We start from the raw sequence: 24,303 nt of genomic DNA, 5'->3' as shown, positions 1-24,303 counted from the left end.
TAACTCGGGCCTTACTCACCCTGTTTGGGCATTTCCCATCCTGACTGCTGCAGCAAATGTCTAAAAAGAAAAGTGTGCTCTTATCGCTCCATGAAAGGGTACACACGCCTTTAAAAACCAAGGTCAGGTAGCATATCTTTTTTTTTTTTTTAATATATATTTTATTGATTTTTTACAGAGAGGAAGAGGGATAGAGAGTTAGAAACATCGATGAGAGAGAATCATCGATCAGCTGCCTCTTGCACACCCCCTACTGGGGATGTGCCCGCAACCAAGGTACATGCCCTTGACCGGAATTGAACCTGGGACCCTTGAGTCCGCAGGCCGACGCTCTATCCACTGAGCCAAACCGGTTTTGGCTGGTAGCATATCTTATTCATCACCCTTGCTTCAAGGCCTCCTGGGAAAATAGACAAAAATACAATGACAATATCTAAGGTACAAATAATTTAGCAAACTGCAGAGCAGGGACAAAGCCAACACAGAAAGTGGTGGACATTTATTTTCTCAAAACTGCAGGCCCCGATGAGCTGGTGTTTCCCCTCCACATTCACAAACAAAACCAACCAGAGGGCCGGAAGGAAAGACTGAACCAAATGGCGAGGAGATTTTGTACTTCCTTATCCTGCAGATGTTTGGGACCATGTGCGTTCTGGGGGGGGAGGAGAGTAGGGAGAGAGGTACTTATGAACAAAACTTGAAGCCAACCACTTTAACTGTTGTTTAAACTATAGAGTTTCAGAGTCTATGCTATTGCGAGGGCCTGCTCCACTTTCCTGACATAAGGAACAATTGGCTAACATCTGATTGCTCTCAAGTCAGATTTTACCGAGGAAATCTGATCCTGTCCACTGTGCCGGTTCCTCATGTCATAAAAATTCATCTATCACCAGAACCTCAGGCCAGGCCACCCTTCACAGGGGAACACAGGGTGCCTTTCAGTGAGGGCTGACTCTGAAGTTCAAGAGCAGCTTTTCTAATCAGAGGCAGCTTTCATAATCACTCTGTTACCGGCTGCTGGCCATGGGAGAGGGGAAGAAATGGGGTGTCCCCACCTGCCTACGATGTGGCTTTGAGCAGATATCTGGCCTTTCAGAACTTCATTTGGGGGGGGGGGGGAAGAGAGGGGGGCCGATAACCTATCTCATAGAGCAGAGGCAAGAATTAAATGAAACAAGATATTTAGAATGAACTAACGGTGTCTGGAACACAGGAGGGTCTCAATAAAAGAGATTTGTGCATTCAGCTGACGTTTCCATGACGCTCAGAACTGCTCTGACTCTCTGTGCTGTGATAAAGTGCAATTACAGGCCTCGAGGCCACAGCAGCCAAGTCTCCCAGTGACTGTTCGGGCGAGTGATGAGTCAAGAAAGGTCCTTGGGAGCAGGAGAGAACTACCATTTAGAGATTAGATATGTTTTTCAATGACAGTGCAATCAAATCCCACTCCTATCTGCACAGATACAATCATCTTTCTTTTTTTATTAGCACATTTCACTATCCACCACAGATGAGTATCTACCTAGAAAAGCCTAATAGTTCTTCAACAGGAATGGGAGATGGGGGTTTATGGTCGCCCATTACCTGCACTTGCAGTCCCCTTACCCCACAAAGTGCCCTCAGCAAGAAAATGCAGCTGGGGGACTGATTACTCGCCTCCCACATCGGCTCTCGGGTGCGCTTCTCCATAATGTCCCTTATCAAGCACTTAGATAGAGCTGGAACACCCAGAAGAGGGCGGGAAAGCGGGATGCCAGGAGGAATGCTGAAATGTTCTAAACCCCGCCAGCGCTCCAGGAGGAAGTGCAAAGGCGGTGGACTCACATGGTGTAGCTTATTGCTATGGCTCTTTCAGCTCAAAGTCCATAATTCTATGACTCTGTAAGAATAAATAATGAGAAATAGTTACCCTAGATAGAAAATGCTAAGAAGCCCACGTTGAGGTAGTTATAACAAAGAAAAAGGAAAATGCCAAAATGTTTAAATTCCTCAGCTCTTTATAAGGTACAGACAAATGTGTGTCTTGATTTAAAAAAAAAAAAAAGAGGCTGCAATCACACCTTGCTTTCCCAACCAGGAAGCAAATGCATCCATACATAGGGAAGAAATCACCTGCAGGCCAGGAGGTGAAACTCCCAGCAACATTCACCTCAGTGCGATGTGTCAGGCTCTTCCCTGAAGACTGGGTGACAAAGCCAGTCTCAGCTCTTGACCTCAGGACCTCACAAGCTAATGGGAAATATAGAACGTCTAGGCTACTGTGACGTGTATGGAAACACGGATGGGCACGCAAACGCGCGGTGGGTCCAGGATGTCCTCCTCAAGTAGGATGGTTGAGCTAACCAGGGAAAGGGAATGTGGAGAAAAGGGTTTTAAGCAGAAGGAATAAGAGGTCTTTCTCCAAATACCAGCAGTTTGGCTTCTGGGTCCCCTCCCTACTGCATCCTTAGCTTTGATAAGAGAAGTTAAGGTAAGAGCCACTGATTAGAGCCTTAAGGATCAAAGTCTCAACCTCACTGCTGCCTGTTCCTTGCCAATGCATGGGGTCAGCAGCAGTAGCTGATTCTGGGGAAAAGAAGAGAGAGCTATGAGTTCATCCATTGCTCACATTTAGGGTCAATGTAATTTTTTGAATCTGTAGTCCAAAAAGATGATAGAATAGGAGCAAGAGCTAGCTTGTTTCTGAAGTCAAGCAGAACAAGAAAGGGGGAAAAGAAGAAACAGAGAAAAGAAGGGGACAGGACTTAGAAAAGGGAAGTTTTGGAAAGATAGCTTTTGTACTATTAGTGGTTCCAGTACATAAAAGTGAAAAACTCTTCTAAATCAAAAAATCAATAAGCGAAGTTACAAGGTAATTGCCAAACTGAGGGAGATGGTGAAAAAACATTAACGTCTAAGGAGTTCTACAGAATTAGTTACGCTCCCCAAGTGACTTACTAATGGCAGAGAGAAAAGCATATCTTTACAAAGAAGACAGCGAAGCAAATGATCAAAGGTGACATTTGCACCTGTGAAGGGACTACCTGTGAAGCACACTCACCAAAAACACTGAACCTAAATGTAATCAAGACTCTGGAGCCTAACATGTGGTTCACAGGAAATCCGGGGGACAGAGCAGCATGCTAAACAACACAACAAGAAAACGAATACAGTCCATGGGGCATTCTTCAGACAGCTGGGCTGGCTGCTTCACAAAGTCAATGCCAAGGGGGGAGAAGCAGAGGGATTATTCTAGATTTAAAAATACTAAAGAGATGAAAACCAAATGCAAAATGAAAGTCTTGACTGAGTGCTGATTCATAAACACTCGTTACAAAAGACAGTCTTAAGAAGACGGGACAAACTTTAATGTAGGCTGTATAGTATATGAATTAGTATTTTCTTTGGCATGAAAATGGCAATGGTTATGAAAGGGAATACCTTTATTTTCAGGAATAATTGTCATGCTGTCTTCAACTTTTTTTTAAATTCTCACCCAAGGTTATGTTTTGTTTTTTTGTGTTTTTTTAAAAATTGATTTGAGAGAGAGGGAAGGGGGAGGGAGGGAGGGAGGGAGGGAGGGAGGGAGGGAGGGAGGGAGGGAGGGAGGGAGGGAAGCATTGATTAGAGAGAGAAACATTGATCAGTTGCTTCCTGTATCTGCCCTGACCTGGGATTGAACCTGCAACCTAGGTATGTGCCCTGACTGGGAATCAAACCCGCAACCCTTCTGGTACATGGAACGACACTCCAACTAGCTGAACCACCCAGACGGGACTATATTTAACTTTTTAAGGAACTATCAAAGTGTTTTCCATACCAGCTACCCCATTTTACATTCCCAGAGTTCCAAGCTCTCCACATCTTTGTCAACACTTATCACATGCTAATTGGTGTGAAGCAGTATCTCCATGATTTTTATTTTCATCTCCCTAATGATTAATAATGTTAAACATCTTTTCATGTGTTTATGGGTCATCTTTACATCTTTGGAGACATGTCTATTCAAGACATTTGCTAATTTTTAACTTGGGCTTTTTTATTTTATTTCTGAGTTGTATAAACTGTATATATTCTAGATACACATCCCTTATTAGATATATGAATTGCAAATATTTTCTCCCATTCTTGGGGTGGTCTTTTCTAACTGGTACAACTTTTGAAAACCAGTCTGGCAACATATATCAAAGATTTCAGCATGAATACCCTTTGATTTTACAGTTTTACACTTTTAAGAATTTATCCTCAGAAAATAATTAAATAAGTAGAATGAGAAGAGATATAAACAAGAACATTCATAAAGTGCTATTTAAACTGAATCTCAAGCCTTACCTTATATCATATACAAAAATTAAATCCAAATGGATCATAGTCCTAACTCTAACACCCAAACCTACAAATTTATTGGAAAAAAACATAGGAAAAAAATCCTTGGGTTTGATAAAGACTTCATAAACAAAAATTATGACTACAAAAAACCCACAGATACACATGACTTCATCAAAATTAAAAACTTTTGCTCTTCAAAAAACAACTGAAAATGATAGTGCAGTTCTATTTTTACCTACAAAGATATAGAAAGACGTAAAAAGGACACAATAACAAAATACAGGGTATATAGCTCCAAGAACAGTGTTTCAGATGATTTTGCTTTTTTCTATCTTTCTGAAATGTCTGAATTCTCCATTTCTATATAATGAGGAGGAAGGCTAGAGGGAGACCTTTACAAAACTATGTCCATCTTGAAAAAGGGGGAAAAGTGAATTTCCACCTCAGAATTAATTGAAAGTAATATTAATTACCCACGGGACACAGTTTACCATGTTGATTTGGAGTTACTTTTTTATTTGTCACATTTTAGAAATAAGAATACACTGTAATTTTCTTAAGAGTTTAATATTTTTGCCCTTTCACATGATTTGCAGATAATTTCCATCATACATACAAGTTAATCTGGTCAACAAACTTTACTGATGCAATGGGATAAAGATGGCTTAAGATTATTCTGTAAGAGAAGCTTATAAGTGCAGCATTATCTTGCAAGTATGTGGAGTTTTATTTAGTTATACAGGAGTAAATAAAATAATTCAAGATAGATAATAAAGGTCTGTGCACTTGATTCAAAGGAGCGTCTCTAAACCCTCACTAAGTTAATTACTCTTATTTTACACTCAATTTAACAAGTTAAGCAAACCAATAGCAAGAGAGAGGCACCAGACAAAAAGGGAGAGTAAGTGGTAAACACTGCAGAGCAAGTGGCAACCAAGATCCTGCAGGAGACAACCATTAAAAATTTGAAAACCCAACTCACAAGAGAGCCCAAGATCACTGGTTAGAAAAGCAAATGTACCTTAACAGTGCAAGAATATCAAGAGGTTACTGTAATAATATAATAAATAATATTCAGAAACAGGTTTCTAAATAATCAAAAGTTATACTACCTACCATCAGTGTGTTCAAGAAGCAGTGATGGCTACCGTGCATTTGGGAGAGATTTCCCCTTTCCATTAATAAGCCTATGTTTATAAAATATATGACTAACGAAATAAACAATGGCGATCTGGAAAATTGGCTTATAGCAAAGGAAGCTCTATTCCTTAAGAGAGGGGCCAATAAGTAAGGTATTTTTGCAAACATTTTAATACTCAAACTTCAATACCACAAAACTCAAAGGACTGAACAAAAGAAGTGATTTAGATGCACTGATAGATTCTTCAGTGCGCCTCAAATCTACCATGTGGGATGGTTCCCAGGACTATTTCTAAGAACTAACCCTGTGGTTAAGGTCATTTTATATTACCACCCTACCCCCCAGCTCTGTCCACCATGTATCATCTCCTCCTGCCTTTGTAGTTCCATCTTTGAGAAAAAGCACTGCTCAACTTGGCTGACTGGGGCCAGAATCTTGCAAGAAAAATTTTTTTTCATTTCTCCTAAGTTCTTCAAATGCCACTCCACAATCACAACTGCATTTAAAGAGCTATCCAATCAAATGCAAAGAAACCAAGCTCCCATTCTGGAAGGAAATGGAGTCTGGATCTTCTCACCATTGTGTGAGCTACCTCCACCCCCATGCGAGTTCCTACTGTCCTCAGCTATGAAGCTGGGACTTCCATTGATATGACTAATCTGACCACACAAATATGAAACTAAATGAGGGGCAGAGGTGAGACAATGCGACCTCTGAAAACGTCAGAAAGAAGCCAAACACTGAGTTTCTGTCCCACTCTTGAGGAACTGTGTCTGGGAGTCCAGCCAGAGGAATTATTTGCTCTATGGATTAAATCTTGAGTTTGAAGCATCACACATATGATAGGGGCAGATGCCAGGCCAAAAGGTCAGCATAAATGTCAGCCTCAACAGCAGGTGGGGAACCTGGCCAGAGCAGGTGGTCTCCTGTACTGGGCAGGCGAGTGCCAAGTAAGGCTGAGAGCACAGGCAAGCAGCTTGACTCCTGGAGGCTCCATGCCAAGAGGCCATGACTGGCCGTCACCCAGCCGGGGGTCAGGAGCAGCGTGGAATGCCCACTGAGACAGCTGTCTATTCTGGATGGCTAACTAATCACCTCAGATGCTGCTGAGCACAGAGGGCAACGGAAAGCAGGTTCTCCCTTCTGGACCAGGCTACCCCCAGGAACACGGCTGAGGTGGAAGAAAAACAGCTAGCTCAGAGCACCAGAGCAATTCAAGCCAACCAACTGCTTTATTCAAAACAATGCTGGCTTTGTCAAGAGATTGCAACAGCCCAACAAGAGCCAGTTGAAAAACCTGCCCTCTTTTACTCATTTCAACTGCTGGTCCCCATGACTTTGAGACATCACAGTAAAAAAAAAAGGGGGGGGGGGTTACATACATAAACCAACATCAGCCAACCCATGTGATGCACCAGAGACAGCTACCACTCAGAGATGACACATCATGGAGCTGGCTGTTTTGCAGCCCTGCTCTCCTTCCCAGAAGCTGAGCTCCCAGGATGCATTTGAATCTCACTTACTGATACATTTCCAGTGAACTTAGCCAGCAAAGGACAAGAGCTGAAACGTCAAGTATTTCTACAGTGCTGCTGGGTCAATTTTCCAGTCAATTCAGGAGGGCAGTACACCCAAGATCTCAATTAGAGCTACCAAGCTGGAGTGGCTGCTCCCAGCTTTACAAAAGCCTGAAAGCTGCTACTCCAGGGTCCTCTAGGGCAAGAAACAAAGAAATTCTCTCTTTGGCAAAAAATGGTGGGGGTGGGCACCAGCAGATTACAATATTTCTCACACCACACCCTGCCCTGTTCACTTCATCCATATTTCACAAAATCAGTGGCAATCATCTCAAAGCACTATGCAAACACACCCAAAGCTCCAAGGAGCCAGCAACAAGCACAAGAACAGAGATAAGCAAAGCTGTCGGGCAAAAAGCAGCTGGCTGCATAGATGCCAAACCAGCTCGACTGCGACCAGCAGGTCTCTGGTAGGCTGCTCTGAGAAGCATCTGGAGGAGGCCGTGTAGCCCACAGGTGAATTTCCCACACCACCTGCCTGCTGGCTCTCAGCAACTATGCAAGGACAACACCAAGGACAAGCCAGAGGCTAAGCTGATAACTGGGTTCCTTGCTTTCATGGGAAGGCTTTTTCCCATGGGACAATGCCCTCAGCCAAGGTTTCTCTTGGAGGAGAATCGTGAATTCCAAAGCCAAAGGGAAATGGAGACTAGTCGGATAAATGGATGTTCAGCATGAGAGAGAGCGAAGGGGCCAGGGCCCGGCTCTGCTGGGCTGGGACAGGGAGCCCTCGGTAAGGAGTTCTGAGCCAGAATGCAGCTGCCGGATGTGGGATGCCACAAGAGGCAACCTAACCTCTCCACTGGGCCTAGGGAGTCAGATGACCTGATCCAGTTTTTAAAACATAACCGAAGTCCTCAGGTCTTCACCCAGCCCCTCCAGCACATACCCTGCCAGCATGGGCTGGATGAAGCCAGAGACACCCCACAGCAGATCAAGGTGACGAGTAAGGCACTAAAGCCAGAGGTCAGCATCTCGGGACTCGATGTGATAGGAAGTATTTAAGTTGTTTCCTAGAAGTGAATCAGCTCTTCCTTCCATGTACGACGGCATCCCAGAGTTTTGTTTTGTAACTCGGAGGAACATTCACCCACACTGCTACCCATCACACATGAGCTCCCCGAAGCAGTGCGGACTCACAGCTGGAATCATAGCCTCTTGTGAGGCTCCACACTCTCCCTGCTTCTGGAACTACAAAAAGCCAAGGGCGGCATCCTGCTCACATCCCTGCAAAGCCCTGGTCTCATGGGTCTGTCAGCCAGCAGGGCACAACACAGACACGCAAGCTCCGAGTTCAGTCCAGGCATGCACGCTGCTGACAACTGTGTCAAACACCATCCAATGTGTCCCCTAACCCTCTGCAGGCTATAGGGACACACATGAGAATGCAGGGAGCTTTCCTATCAGCAGCCCCGGGCACAAAGGCTACTTTTCAGCTGTGTGTATATGTTCACCACCTTCCTCCACACACACCTTACTGATGAGGGTGTGGCAAGGCAGGTGCGACCTAATGTGGCAATGCCTATTGCTGCTTTTTTTCAAGAGTCTTGCTGAAAGGTTCTCAGGTAAAGGGTGATTTCTGTCAGGAAGAAGGAAGAGGCACAGGGACGTTTTCAGAGAAAGTGGCCAACCTGGGGTATAGAAACAGAGATGAAACACCTTTAAGTTACCCCAAAATACCATGAAATATTCTCAATGACCAGCAGAGAGGGATTAAATAAATAATATTACATATGCACAATGAAATACTATTCAGTCACTAAAACGTTTTGCAGATAAATATTTGGGAGCTTGGAAAGATGTTCACAATCTATTAAATGGGGGGGGGAGGGGAGGAGAAATACAATCACCATTCCTAAAAAAAGAAAAGAAAAGAAAGAAAAACAAACAAAAAAACCACAAGGTCTGGAAGGATAAACACTAGGGAATTGACAGTGGTTATATCTGGGTGTTAGAATTTTTTTACTTGGAAAGGGGCCTGGAATTACAGTCAAATTCCAAAAAGTAAGTTCTAAGCTTAGAAGAATAATTGCCCGACTTTTCAGTGAACCTGTCTCAGCAGAGAAAACACTGTACCTCTAATAAATCCAAATTCTATTTCAATCTCGCTTAGAAGCAGAAGATATGGCATTTAAGAACCATACAGCTAACTGCCAACATCTTTCCAGATCAGATCAAATATGGATAGAAAACCCAAGAGCTAGAAAAGGTAGGGAACGTGTGCAAGGTGGCTACACAGACCATATTCTTGTGTGTGTTTGGGGGAGGGTCCATTCCTTTCTTAACCACCTCAAACACACACACACACACACACACACACACACACACACACACACACACTTACACCTGGGGGGTAAAGATAGAGGTAATTAATGTAAGGTTATATATAGGTTAGAAACTTTAAACAGGAGCCAAGAGAGAGGCTTCCTCAGTCTAATTTGAAGTTTTAATTTTGTTTCAATTATAACCAAATCAATTATCTGGAGTTAAGTCAAATTATTATCCCTTTCCTTCAACACAGAATCACTCCATGAAACAGCCCCACCCCAATCAAGCCTGGTGGTGAAGGGGTAATAGTCCGAAGTGGAATGTAAAGCTAAGAGTAACCTATGGTCCAAGAATTTCACAAAATGGAGAATCAACCTTCCACCTCCAAGACAAGATTATTTAACTAACTGCCCAAGTTCCTCATAACTCTAGGAGCATGCATACTTCTGGGGTTTATCAGGCAGACAGTCTTAAGATTCTGTATCTAGAAGATTATAGTCCTGTGACTTTAAATAGAGCCTGGGGCAGAACGTACACAAAAGAGTGAGAACACATAAAAAGACTTCCCTTGTGCCTGTGGCAAACAGCACAACACACTCCATCTCTTAGGCTAAAACTCAGTTCTAAACTAAATCCAACCTAGATTAAACTCATTTTCCCAGAATACCTAATCTCTGAACTCAGACAGTAAATTATAGACTGAACCAAAACTTAAAAGTGGAGTTCACATACAAATTCAGATTTCTTCCAATCTTTTAAATATGCCAGAACCTGTAACACTGGCAAGAATCACCTGGAGCTGAGTGATGGCTGCCCCCTTTAGATCAGGCATTCTCTACCTCACCACTGCTCCCTATTGCCTTTCCATCAGAGACCAAGTCAATTTCACTTATGCCCACGTGGTTTTCATAACAAAGAAATGTTTCTCTGTAATCATGACTTTGAAAAGCAAAAAATAAAAGATAGCAAAGGTCCCCTTAGCCTTAAAAATGGCCAGCTTTATTTCCTGGCCGATGTGGGCATTTGAGTTGTGACCCCCTAACAGACAATGTTAAGAAGGAAAAAATCTTAATAGGATTGATTACCTTACAGAGGGTGATCTGGCAACCGAGGGGGCAAGTTGGAGAATCAATTTCTGAGTCGATTTTAATCTAGGGAAAATGCTTAGGGCAGGTCACTTTCCCAATCACTCTCACTTTCTGTACACGGAAGAGATAGAATTATGGAATTTATAAACACTGACATATTTAAGATCTTTATCATCACCTAGTCCTGTGCTTCCCAAGTCAGATTCCCTAAAGTTAATGTTGAAAACCTGAACTGTTTTTGAAATATTTTTTGAACAGCTTTATTAAGACATGATTTACATACCATGAAATTCATCCTTTAAAAGTGTTTGCTGGTTTTAGTATATTCACAGAGTTGTGCAGCTACCACCATTCTCTAACTTTATTTTTTTAAATATATTTTATTGATTTTTTAGAGAGGAAGGGAGAGGGATAGAGAGTTAGAAACATCGATTTGCTTCCTCCTGCACACACCCTACTGGGGATGTGCCCAAAACCAAGGTACATGCCCTTGACTGGAATCGAACCTGGGACCCTTCAGTCCGCAGGCCGATGCTCTATCCACTGAGCCAAACTGGTCAGGTCCATTCTCTAACTTTAATGCATTTTTATCACTCCCTTAAAAAAAACCCATAACCATGCCTGGCTGGTGTGGCTCAGTGGTTGAGTGTTGACCCATGAACCAGGAGGTCAGGGTTCGACCAGTAGGAGTCATGCAGGAGGCAGCCAATCGATGATTCTCTCTCATCACTGATGTTTCTATCTCTCTCTTGCTCTTCTTTCCTCTCTGGAATCAACAAAACATTTTTTAAAAAACACCTGTAACAATTAGCAGTGACTGCATTCTCCCTTTCCCCTCTCCAACCTCCCTGAGAGGCAAGTAGTGGTGTGATTTTCTTCACCATGTGTTACTTACGTCTATCCTAGAACTTCATATAAGTGGAATTGTCATATACTCTTTTGGGTAAGGCTTATTTGCTTATTTCATTCAACATAATGTCTCTGCGATTCATCCATGTTGTTGCACATACAAGCAGTTTGTTCTTTTTTAAAAAATATATATATTTTATTGATTTTTTACAGAGAGGAAGGGAGAGCGATAGAGAGCCAGAAACATCGATGAGAGAGAAACATCGACCAGCCGCCCCCTGCACACCCCCTACTGGAGACGTGCCCGCAACCAATGTACATGCCCCTGACCGGAATCGAACCTGGGACCCTTCAGTCCCCAGGCCGATGCTCTATCCACTGAGCCAAACCGGTTTCGGCAGTTTGTTCTTTTTTAAAAAATATATATATTTTTAGAGAGGAAGGGAGAGGGAGAGAGAGAGAGAAACATCAATGATGAGAGAGAATCATTGATCGGCTGCCTCCTGCATGCCTCCTACTGGGGATAGAGCCCGCAACCCAGGCATATGCCCTTGGGCGGAATGGAACCTGGGACCCTTCAGTCCATAGGCCAATGCTCTATCCATTGAGCCAAACCAGCTAGGGCAGTTTGTTCTTTCTTATTGCTCAATGTAACTTGTTTCTAGGCAGTCTCTCAAAAGCAAAAGGTGCATTAATAAGATCAGTAACCATGACTCTAGTCAAACCCCTTCTCTCTTGCTTTTTTTTGTTTACAGTTAAGGATACCACGACTTAGAGGGGCTAAGTGATATGTGGTTAGTCAGTCGCACCACTGCACTGTCCTGTGTTGTCCAATCCAATCATCTTTCTACCACATCCATTGACACTTCCTAGTCTCACCATGTAAGGAAGTCCCTATCTGAATCTGTGAGAGAATTCTGTTACAGGAAATGGAAAGTCAATACCCAAGTAATGAAGGTAGTAGGCTTCCCTCAGAGACATGTCTGTCAATGAGTAAACAAAAAATGGTATACTAATACAATGGAAGACTACTCATGAATAAAAAGGAATAAAATACTGACATGCACTGCATCGTGAGTTAATCCTGAAAACATGCTAAGTGAAAAAAGTCGGACATAAAAGGCCACGTATAGTATGATTCCATTTACATGAAATATCTACAAAAGGCAAATCCGTAGACACAGAAAGCAGATTAGTGTTGTCTGGGGCTAAGGTGGGAATTGGGATTAACCACAAAAGAGCATGAGAGATCTTAATGTGGTGATGGAATCCAGTTCTAAAACTGGATTGTGACCATTGATCACACAACTAAAAACTCAATGAACTTAAAATGAGTGCATTCTGTGATATGTAAATTATACCTCAATAAACTTGCTAAACAACAACAACTTGTCTGTATAAGTGGATGAAAGAGTCCTGCTCTAAGGCAGAAGATCTGTTTAATAATTTAAAAAACAAAGGAGGTAATTTAAAAGTCCCTACTACTCAACTAGAAAATAGTTGTTTAAAACGGCAAACTAACATAATAATATATGGTTTTAAGAATTCTTTGCAAGTGTTTTGTTTTAATAAGGAAAAGAATTTGTAAATTAGCTTTCTCTAAAGATCAGTATTAACCCTTTGCACTCGCTTGCTTTTTTCTCAATTCCTTTATTCTAATGCTAACCGTGTCGAGTCAAGCTCTCTGGGTAGGTCCCATAAGACAAGGTAGCCATTTGCAAATGGGCCAGTTACCCTGTGAGCATAGGAAAAAGTTCTGTAGGTTTTTTAAAGCTAGATTATTGGGTAAATATCTGGAAACTAGGTTAATCCCCTTACTTTCTATATAAGATGCTGCTTCTTGTTTCTATGACCGAGTTTGTCTCATGGTCACTGACCAAAAGAGGCCCAGGACCTGCTGACGGAAGGAATCCTTAACTCGCTTTCTAAATGGTCCTCCTACTGAGAAACAGTGAAAGTGTGCTGCCTCTGTCCCCATGTTTCCACTCCCCAGTGCAACTGCAACTCCACAAACCTCTGTTCCTACCAGCAGTCTGGCTCTCTCTGATGGCCCCTTATGAACTCTGACTTAGCTTTCCTCTTCACTGTTACTCAGTGGGATTCTTTATGTTCACTTCTGAGACTCAAAAGCTAATGACAAGGATTTCTGTTTCTGGAATTATTTTTCCAGATCTTGGACACTTTTCTGGAGCTACCAAAAAAACCCTTGTACACTGCCTCCTTCCAGAAGAGTTTTCTGATGATGCAGTCTAACCCTGAACACATTAAGAATGCTAGATTTAGAGAAGTATCTTTAGGGCATTCAAGACCAGCAATATTGCTCCACCACAACCAGCCCCAACTGAGAAAAAACACCATTCAGGATATAGGACAGTATATATTTCACCAGAAAAAAACACTACTTTCCGAAAGCCAGCTCAAAACTCCAAAACTTCCCCTCCCCAATTAGCCCCTTCATGAGGCACAACAGAGGGTAGGGAGGCAAGATGAGCAGCATGGACAGAAGAACTCAGGGTGCCTGGACTGGTCAGGCTAAGCGGAGAATTGCTCTGGTAATAGTGAGGATGTCACTGGTCACCCCCTTGCAGCCTCTTCTCAGGGGAGCTGCCCCCCCCCCCAGCTCCGTCTTTCAGGGTGGCCCAGGCAGCCCAGTTTAGATGCACAGCAGTGGTGGCCATGCAGCTGACTGGACCATCTCAGCTTTCTCATTCCGGTAATGGCTCCCAGGGCTCAGACCAAAACCTCAGAGTCACTGTTAATATCTCTTCCCCCCTTTCATCCTGAATGTCCAATCCATCAGTGACTTCAAAACCCACCTTGAATTATCCACATTTCATCACCCCCACTGCTACCATCCTTGTCTGAGAATGGTGCCAACAGACCCCCAGTGGTACCCATTTCCACTCATGGCCTCCTACTGACCAGTCTCCACAGAGTGGCCTCAACGAACCGTACTCCCCAGTGCAATGAGCATAGTTTCCCAACTTATTACCAAGGCCAACGAGGCCCCTCCCCTCTTCAGTCATTCTGACTCCTCCCCCTGCCCCCACATACCAGCCATGCTTTGCTGGCCCTTTTTCTAGCCTTGGACTGTGCCACATTCATCCCACCTTAGGCCTTTGCCTAGGGCTCTTTCACTGCCTGGATGACTATCCACTCAGGTTTCAGTTCAAACCTGAAATGTCACTTCCTCAAAGAACTTCCGAGATCAGCGAGATCTCGGTCTCCTCTCCACTCACCTCCATCCCCTGTCACTTGCCATCTTCCCTCTTGCTGTATGTTCTTCACTGCACGAACAATAGAAATCTACTTTGCTTGCTGATTCTCCCACTAGAATATAAACCCCGTGAGGGGAGATGACTCATCTGTCCTGTTTCCTACTATATCTATCCCCAAGAGCTGGAGCAGTGTCTGGCACACACTGATTAATACTGCTGAAAGGAATAAGCACTGTGCCAAAAGCAACCAGTCCAAAGACCATGGCTAGATGCATGCTCTGTGGCTGGTGAGGGTCTGCTCAGAGAGGGAAGGGCCAGACAGTCTCCCTCTCAAACATTCGAATTGGAGGCGGAGGCTAATTTAATTAGACAACTGGCAAAGAGCGCTGATGGTAACAGAAAGCTCTAAGCGAGGTCTGTGTGTGAAACACAGGCCACTGGCAAGCTCCAGCCAGGCCGAGGCAGAAGTTCCCATAAGCAGAAGCTGTGAAGCAGAGAAGAACAGGACAGCAGGTGAGAGAGCCAGCTGGTGGCAGCAGGATTAAAGCCACAAAGAAAAACAGAGCCTGAGAGAGAAGACCGATCACCAAGGGAAGTACCGAATTATCAGGAAAGGAGGGCAAACTCCCCTGCTGAGGACCCAGAGCTGCCTGGAGCCCAGCTGCAGCCTCCACGGAATCAGGCAATGCAGGAATCCCGGAATGATCATGAGATTACCAGCACCCTTCCAGATAACCAGCTCCCTTCCAGATACTTGCAATAAACCCCCATTGCATGGGCTAGTGCAAGAGGGCCCCTGATCCCTGTAGCCAAAAGAGCTCTGACTAAAACACAAGTCCTGTGGCCTGGAATTCTAACTATAGAAAGAATTCCAACAAAAGATGGAATATATCACCTAAGCTATTTGCTATCTGGACTGCACATATTATACCCAAGAAGTAATTCAATTTCAGTAATTTAATTCAATGGGAGCTCACAGTGAATTTTTCATCAGCCATTATATGAATCCTTAAAAATAAGTACCGTATTTTCCGGCGTATAAGACGACTTTTTAACCCAAGAAAATCTTCTATATGCCCAGTCGTCTTATACGCCGGAAAATACGGTAATATTAACTTTCTACAATACTCTACTGTAGGAATTGTACTGAGAAGCAAGAATAAGGCCCACTTTACAGACTTTTCCTTTTAAAACAAGGTCCCGCCTATCACGAGATCCCCTGAACTGGCGCCTAATACACTCAGCAGAACTTGATATAATTCCAGCGTGTGCTGCTATGCTCTCCGGTGGTGGAAGAAGAAATAAGAAAGACTTTTTTATACCTGGGTCAATGTGCTTAAAAACATTACCTTAATCAACCTTGGGAACCAAGTCTGTATTAGTTTCTATTGCTGCTATAACAAATAACCACAAAATTAATGGCTTAGAACAATACAAATTTATTATCTGATAGTCCTGGAGGTCAGAAGTCTGAAATGGGTCTCATTGGCTAAAATCAAGATGACAGCAGACTGCATCTTGGGATCTAAGGGAGAATTGTTCCTTGCCCTTTCCAGTTTCTTCAGGAGGCCCACATTCCTTAACTCTGGGCCCCTTCCTCCAGCTTCAAAGACAACATCAGGCCAAGCCCTCCTGCTGCTCTTTCTCTCTGGTTCTCTTTTGATTTCCTCTTCTACTTTTAAGGAGGACCCTTGAGATTACATTGGGCCCACCCAAATAATCCAAAATAATATCCCCGTTTTAAACTCCGCTGATTAACAACCTTAATTCTTTGCTGTGTAACCCAACATATCCACAGGTTGTGGGGATTAGGATGTGGACATCTTGGTGGGGGTGGGGGCACTGATCTGCCTACCACTCCAGTCCATATGAGCCACAATACACACACCACCTAGCAAAACACTTAGGCCTGTTGTCCCACTCCACACCAACATCCCATAAAGCATTGTTCCACAGAGGTGGTCTGCCTTTGCACAGCTGAAGATAAATAAAAGTTTGCCAGAAGCAAGACCAGGTGCCTGAGCTTCCCTTTTCAATGCCATATATATTTCCTAATCACTCAGTATGTGCCAGACACTGTTAGGCTCTGTGGGCAAATCAAAGGTGAAGACAGCGGAAATCCTGGTGGCTCAGGTCTATGCAATGGCATGAGGCAGAATCAATAAGGGGTGTGGACTTACAGAGGACCATGGCGTTCACTCCCTTCGGGGTTACTAGGGCAACTGGTGTCCAAGCTGAGCCTTGAAGGAAGGACAGGATTGCACCAGTGGGGAAGGGCAGCCGTGGAAGGGCATGGAGCCACCTAAAGGCATTCATTTTCCCCATCTTGGATTCTCCATGCGTTCCATTAGGAGAAGAACTGGTATTTTTACCACCTCTCTAAGACGGCAGACTTTTATGAGCAGATAAGGGAGATAACATTTCAGCACTAGACACTGTCTTGGGCAAGTTGACTAACCTCTTAGTGATAGGACAAATGAACTTCTATGCTCAGGTTTTCTTTCTTTTTTAAAAAATATGAAAAATAAGAACTCTACCATCACCTACCTGAGAGGGTTATTGTGAGAAATGCTTAAGTTAATATAAAGAGAATCTAGGATATAGTTGTTGCTCAGTTAATCTGATTCTCTTCTCTTCTCCTACCCTCGTAAATAAACTCCCACCACCTCTCCTCTAGCCTCTTTTTCCAGGATCTTCCCAATTTTATCACCCTTCGCCTTTCCATCAGGATGGCATTTAGCCAATCGGGCTCTATATAAAAAGGAAATTTGGTCCTAAACTACTAAAGGGTAGATGAGAGGTAAAAGGGAGACTGGGGCTTCCCGCTGGGCAATGTGATTCCTAATTTTTAACCCTTAACATAGGAAAGGGGCAATGCACATTAAACCCTGATGTCAGGGGAAACAGTCCACATTGATACCAGTTAGGTAAACACACACACACTCAATCGTTGGCACCGCCATTGACCCGGTTCACGTTTTTTTATCACAGTCCTTGCTAATTGTTCTACAATGGTCTGTCTATCTGTTGCCCACGCCAAGTCTGTGAGCTCCTCGAGGAGAGAGCCTGTCCTTCTCATCTCTGTAGCCCTCGCTCCCATCCAAACCCTTAATGGCACACTATCCTATATAATAAAAGGCTAATATGTAAATAGACAGAATAGCGGAACAACCAGTCGCTATGACATGCGCTGACCACCAGGGAGCGTGTGCAGAACATGGCAGGCATCGGCTGCAGCGGGATGGTGGAGCAGGTGAGTGGGGGTGCCAGACCAAGGTGGGGCACCAGTCACTGTCATTGGGGCGAGCCTCTGGTGGTTACTGAAAATTCTTTGCTCCTGCGCACCGTGGTCCCGCCCAGTGCTTGCACCTGCTGCTAGCGCCGGCCCCGCTTGCACCCACTGCCGGCGCTGGAGCCGCCACTCGCACCCACTGTCAGCGCCTGGCACCGGCCCGATCACTCAGCGCCATCACCGGGTGTGAGCAGCAAGTGCTGGCCCTGATCCCCCCTCAGGGCTTCTTTTCCTCCCCCTGCTCCTAAGGAGAGATCGGGGCTGGCAGCTGCCTCTCACACCCACCACCAGCACCCGCCCCACTCACACCTGTAGCCAGCGCTGGAGCTGCTGCTTGCACCCGCTGCTGGTGCCCGGCACTGGTCCCGATTGCTTGGCGCCATCAGCGGGTGTGAGTGGCAGCTGCTGGCCCTGATCGCCCCTGATCGCCCCTGAGGGCTTTTCCACCTCCCCCTGCTCCTGAAGCGCAATCAGATGCCACTCAGCATGCCGGCACCGGCCCCACTCGTACCTGCTGCTGGTGCCAGCCCCAATCGCTCCTCGCCTTCAGCAGGTACAAGCGGGGCCGACACCATCAGTGCGTGGGAGAGGCGGCAGCGGGAGGGGAGCTGCGGTGGGAGGGGCCAGGCAGGGGTGGGGAGGATGGGCTGAGACCCACCCGTGTGTACCGCAGCCTCTCGGCCCACAGTTACTTTCAAGGTGCATGAATTCATGCACTGGGCCCCTAGTATAATGATAAACCACTAAAGAAAGCACAGGAAGGAAAACTGTGTCTTCAGCATGGCTGCAGAAGAGTCAAACTAACTTAGTCGTTTGTGTAAATGGTTCCCATTTACAACTAGTTACCAGGCATCAGAAAGTTCTTCTTTTGAAAACTTTTAAAGTTTCAAGAGCACAGTGCTCTAAACCTTTAATCCCAGCTATTCCTTAAGTCTGACAGAGATTCCCACCTTGGGTCAAGAACAGAGGGTTACCATACAGGCTACACGTATTCAAGGTCACAGTCTAGAAACTTGTATCCCAAGGCCATCTTACAGGTCCAAATTAAAAGGTCTCCTCAAAGCTCCACTTCATCAGAAACCCATTGTGCAGAGAGCTCCTGCTTATCTCTAAATACATAAAAAGACCATCACCCCTCTCTCCTCCCCTCACGTTCACACCAAGGCTCCCTAATAAAGAGCTACATAAAAAGCTAGAGAAGTGAAACCAAAACCAACCACAAAGAGCTAAATACTAGATGCATTCAGAATTTGTGTGGGTGATTTACATGTGTGACAGTCCTTAAAATGCTAAGAGGACAAGAACCGTGAACTGTGTTCTAGAGTACATAGCTCCATTGTGGAGCCTTAGAAAGTATGGGCAAACCAAGAATGTGTCTATTGAGTATTTGTCGAGCACACATTTGAAAGCCACACTAAAAGATCCCAGTCAGCCGAAACCGGTTTGGCTCAGTGGATAGAGCATCAGCCTGTGGACTCAAGGGTCCCAGGTTCGATTCCAGGTCAAGGGCATGTACCTTGGTTGCGGGCACATACCCAGTAGGGAGTGTGCAGGAGGCAGCTGATCGATGTTTCTAACTTTCTATCCCTCTCCCTTCCTCTCTGTAAAAAATCAATAAAATATATTTTAAAAAAAAGAAGAAAAAAAAAGACCCCAGTCAGATACATCATTTCCTTTAGTTTACAGATGAGAAACTTGGGCTCCTAGTCAATGTCAGCTGAATGAGGATGCAGAGTTGGATTCCGCCTGTTAAACCTCCTGTTTGCCAGGTACTAGACACAGTCACAGACATTGTCTCAATTAATCCTAACAGTCACCCAGCAGGGCAGTTTTATCCTCCCCATTTTACAGTGACAGACAGAAAGGTTGAGAAAAGGTAAGCTTCTATCATGGAGATTTTGCCTTGAGGGAAGCAAAACTATTTTCCTTCAAAACGTCCCAATTACTGAGCACACAATCAAGATAGGAAGGACATGGGTTTTAAGGAAATGATATGAAGTTGGAGTCCCATCAGCACTGCTATTTACTCACGTGGGCCACTGGGCACTCACACAGTCCCGATTCCTCAAACATCCTATTTCCCCACCCAAAGTCAGTCTGCCAAAGACCCTTCAGGAGGCCAAGACTTTGCATGTTCAGGAACAGATCATATTCAGAGTCCCTAGACCACTTCACAGGACTGGGGAAAAATAACCACAACTTCCCCTGCACTTAGTTCCTCCCTCAAAAGAGCAGTTGAACCTCATCTGGAAACAGCTGGAAGGCAGCAGTTTACAGGAAACCAAAAAAACAACCATATAGCACAGAGTGTACCAGGGAGAGTTAGGCAGCTAGAGCGAAGAGGCCAGGGGACACACAGGAAGTTGGTTAGAAAGAGCCCATGCCAGAAACAGTCACGCAGGAGAGGAAGGAGGCCAGGAGGGGAGGCCCAGCTGGCCTTCCTCTCGGCCAAGGAGGAGAAAACGGCAAATAGTGGTGAAGGCTCAGGCTCCCCGAAAGGAAAGTCAGACCACCTCTGAGGTGAAGTCTTCCTCCCTGGTTGCCCCCTGCCGGATCCCACTTCTCTGAAAGCCAGCCAGTGGTCATGACAGACAGTTGAGGACAGACACTCCCTTCTGTTCCCGTGCCGCTTTCTCAGCCAGAGGCTACATCCCAGTCCACTAACTGGTTTTGAGTCATTCCTCTGTCACGCTGTACCGAAGTTCCACACTGCCAACTCAACTCGAGGGCCATCCACACCAGCCCCCCGAGAGGCAGAGCACCCTCATGAGAAATTACTCGGCAGGCAGGCACCCACTGGGGACCTGCAGTGGCAGGACCTGGGCACAGGGAGTAGCAGTAAAGCAAGAGAGCCAGTGGGGTGGGAGGTGCTAAGAGCAAGGTAAGTCTCCAATCAAACTACGTGTGCATTTTGCAATCAAGAAAGTTAATTGAGCAATGGCCAGTTGCCAAAATATTTTTGAAAGAAGTGTGTGTGAGGCGGGGAATGCCATTACTAAAATTCCTTGGTGTCAGTTAACAATAAACCTTTAGGTTATCTAAACTGAGGGCTAAGGGGAGACTGGTTTATTCTTTACTTTACTAGCCCATACCTCCTGCAACTCAGTCATCCATTCTCTCTCTGTACATGAAGTTTATATTAAAACAGAGAAGAGGATTAAGTTGTTTTAATAAAACACATTCCTGTCTTTCACTCCTTGCTTTGGGTGAAAGGGCTCTCTCACACTGGGGCATATGCTACAATGGGTTTGATTCCAATGGAAGTGCTCAAAATCTGAGATGGAGTAAGCAGAGCTTCAAGGAAGGCCGAGGGCTGCAGTCTCAATACCATTTGTTTAAAAACAGAAAAACAAAACAGAACATCTTCACAGGCTGGGTGCCAGCTCAAACTGGCAAGACCAGAGCAGCAAAGCAGAGCCCGACCAACGCGCCATTAAGGGAGCGCTATGGGTAACCTACTGCAGCCATGTGGCAAACAAACCGTCAGGGACGGCTTGGAGAGGAAATGGGAGGGTGGGGGCATTTCAGGAACATAACAAAGGAACAAATGGATTAATCATTTATTCCAGAAGAGGAAAATGTCACCCAGAGTCCTGTATCTAGTGTTTCAACTTCCGGTAAATGGGTAATGTTTTAACTTGGATGTATTCTGGGTTCATGGCTCTCCCCCCAAAAAAAGGGGGTGGGGGTGGGAAATGTTCCCCCCTCTCCTTTACACTTTTCTGGAATCTCCTAGGAAACTTCCTAGGCTGCCTGCAGAGAACACCCTAGACAGCCTGAGCGAGGCCAGTTACTGAATCAATAACCCTGCTTAGCTTAGCAGAGATCCTACCCTGGCATGAGCTCGGGTGCAGGACGGGGCTCTCTGCAGAGTCCAAAGAAGTTCTGCTGCTGGCTGAGGCAGAAGTCACCTGGGGCTAAGACCTAACACAACGAGGAAGGAAGAGAATGGGAAGGGAGGGCCTGGCATTTCAGGCCTGCTTTCCCTCTGCCCAGAGCCAAATCCACACGTCAGGGTGGTGTCCGGGATGCCTGCCCTAACCGCGGGCATCTCCATATAATGTTTCAGGGCTGGCCAGAGAACCCTCCGACTTGCCAGGAGGACAGGCTGCACCTCCAGCAGCTGTGGTTCCAGAAATCTTCCTGGGAGACGCCCAGGGCCCCTCCCAAGCTGGGGGCCGGCTTCCCGAGTCCAGGGGGTGCCAGGAGACCCAGCCTCCTTCTGCTGGGACAAGAGAAGGAGCGTCCAGCTAGGAGCCAGACACCGGCGTCAGGAAGCGCTGCACCCATCGACCTCCCATCCCCACAAGCAGCCAAGCGAAGCAGATCACGACGACTTCATCCCCTCTCTATCCGGGAGGACACAGGCTCCGGCCCTTCAAGGCTGGAACCAGCCCCGAGCCACCGCTGGGCAAGGTGGTCGTCACGACACTGCGGGAAACACACGGGGCGCCTGGGAGGAGGGGAAGCCCGTACGGACACCTCGCTCTGGTCCAAAATCGGTGGCCTCGGGACACCGGGAGGAGGGCATGGGTGGGGAGCGCGAAGCCGGAAGAACCCGAGCCCTGCTGGCAGGGGAAGAGGCCAGGACCCCGGACCCACAAACCCTCCCGAAGGGGGGGGCGACCCCGAGGGCATGCGTGGAGTCAAGGGGTCCCCCAGGCGGCCCAGCCCCCCCACACGCTGGTTGTGTCAACGAAGGGAGCGCGGCTTGACAGGTGGGGCCGGACGGCTGTCGCCGGGTCCCCTACCTATAGGCCAGGGTCATGCACTCGAAGAGCTTGGTGAGCGAGGCGTCGATGGACAGGTGGCAGGAGCTGGTCTTGCCGAAGCTGTAGGTCTGGCACGTCTGCTTGTTGACCGTGTCGAAATCGTAGCCCTTCTTGGGCGGGTGCTCGCGGTGCGGCGACGACACCATGAAGTGGCCGCTGTGGATGATCTGCTGGCGGCGCGGAGGCTCCTCGCGGCCCGGCCCGGCCCAGGGTGGCGGCGGCGCGGCGCTCGCGTGGGCCCGGGCCGCGGTGGCCGCTCCGGAGGCGGGCGGCGGGGACGGCTCATCCGTGTCCGAGTCGTCGTCGTCCTCAGGCACCGGGGGTTTGAGCAGCACCGGGCGGCCCCGGCTGCTGGGCCGGCGCGGGGAGCACATGAAGACGTCGGCGGCCATGGGAGCGCCCGGTCGGGGGCATCCCCCGGGGCCCGGGGCGACGCGGGCGAGCGAGGGTTGAGGGGACGCCGGCCCGGCCCGCGCGCCGACTGCCCGCGAGCGCGCCGCGGGGCGTGAGGGGGGAGGGCGCGGGCTGACGGGGCCGCCTCGGCGCCCGCCCCGGAGTGACGTCACCGGCGCGTCTCGGCCAATCGGATGCCCGCCTCGGCCTCTTAAAGGCGCAGGGGAGCCTTTCGGTATCTAGGCGGACAAAAAGGAAAAAAAAAAACAGGGAGAGCCGGGGCCACGCCTCTGAGCCCCGCCCCTCGCCGCCCCTTCCCCTCCGGGCTGTCCTGGTGCCGGGGGACGCGGTGGCCAGGTAGTGCCAATCGCCAGTGTCCTGGCCTAGGGGAGGCGTTGGCCGAGCCGGCTGTGCTGACCCCGCCCCACGCTCGGGAGAATCGCCCTGCGGCCAAGCTGCGGGCGGGGCGGGCCCTCCACGTGGTGGGTGGGGGTGGGGCTCCCCCTTCCCGCTTCTCCTCGGCCCCCCACCCCCACCCCAACCCCGCTTTCTTCTGCAGAGCCCGGAACTGCGTCCTAAACAGCTCATCCCCGATGCTGCGGGGCACTGTGATTGTTGTCCCCATTTTACTGATGAGAAGACTGAGTCGCAGAATACCAAAGGCATTTTTCGACCGTGAAAACAAGATCAAGAAAACTTCCCCCTCCCCCCCTCCCCCCGAGACCTCGCTTTATGCAGAGGTGGAAGGTGGCTCTGCCAAGTTGAGGCATTTTCCTGGGAGATCGCAGTACGTCCGTCCGCAGAGGCGCTTGTTTTAAGATCTTAAGTTTGGAGGGCGAGCCAGGGAAATTCTGAGCCAGAGATTTGTTTTCCGTCAAGCGGGGGAACAATTCCTATGCACCAGAAAGTTGTGACAGTTAAAAAAAAAAAAGAATACAAAGTGCTTAGCACAACACCTGGCCCAGGATGAGTGTTCAATAAACGTGCAATGTAGACGTATCTAAATAATGCCAATACCCAACCACTTCTGATCCCCAGAAACAGCAATTTGGTATGGTTCAATCTAATAGTTAACACTTCTAGAAAGCTGAGAAAGTTTTAGGAACTCAGAGCCAGCCTGGGATGGGGGTGGTGTGGGGAGAGTGGGGGTGGCAGGGCATCAAGAAGCCTAGTGAGGGCCCTGGGCACCCACCCTAGTCCCAGCAGGACCTCCTGAGTCCTCTAGGGCCTCACCCTCCACTGCTTTGAAGCCAGTTTCACTTCCACATTTGGATGCAGGCTGATCGCCTTGCCCCACCCTCCTCCTGAAGGGGCGGGTGTTGGGAATGGAAGGGAGGAAGGGCTCTCCAAACCGGCGGCACTCACTCCTTTCCTAGATGTCTCTCAGGAGGAGGAGG

At 47.0% G+C, this 24,303-nt stretch overlaps 1 protein-coding gene across 1 annotated transcript in view; it reads right to left on the bottom strand.

The window, feature by feature from the left end:
- Positions 1-23,220, bottom strand: part of MLXIP (MLX interacting protein) — a 43,495-nt gene extending 20,275 nt beyond the window's left edge. Inside the window, exon 1 of the mRNA XM_008142905.3 lies at positions 22,493-23,220. Within this exon, the coding sequence (XP_008141127.3) occupies positions 22,493-22,905 (413 nt within the window). The 5' untranslated portion in view covers positions 22,906-23,220. The remainder of the gene's footprint in view (positions 1-22,492) is intronic.
- Positions 23,221-24,303: the final 1,083 nt, after the last annotated feature.

Source organism: Eptesicus fuscus, chromosome 23 (genome assembly GCF_027574615.1).
Source record: "Eptesicus fuscus isolate TK198812 chromosome 23, DD_ASM_mEF_20220401, whole genome shotgun sequence".
NCBI classification, from domain to species: domain Eukaryota; kingdom Metazoa; phylum Chordata; class Mammalia; order Chiroptera; family Vespertilionidae; genus Eptesicus; species Eptesicus fuscus.
Note: the sequence above shows the minus strand (reverse complement) of the source record. Positions and strands in the feature narration are given on the sequence as shown.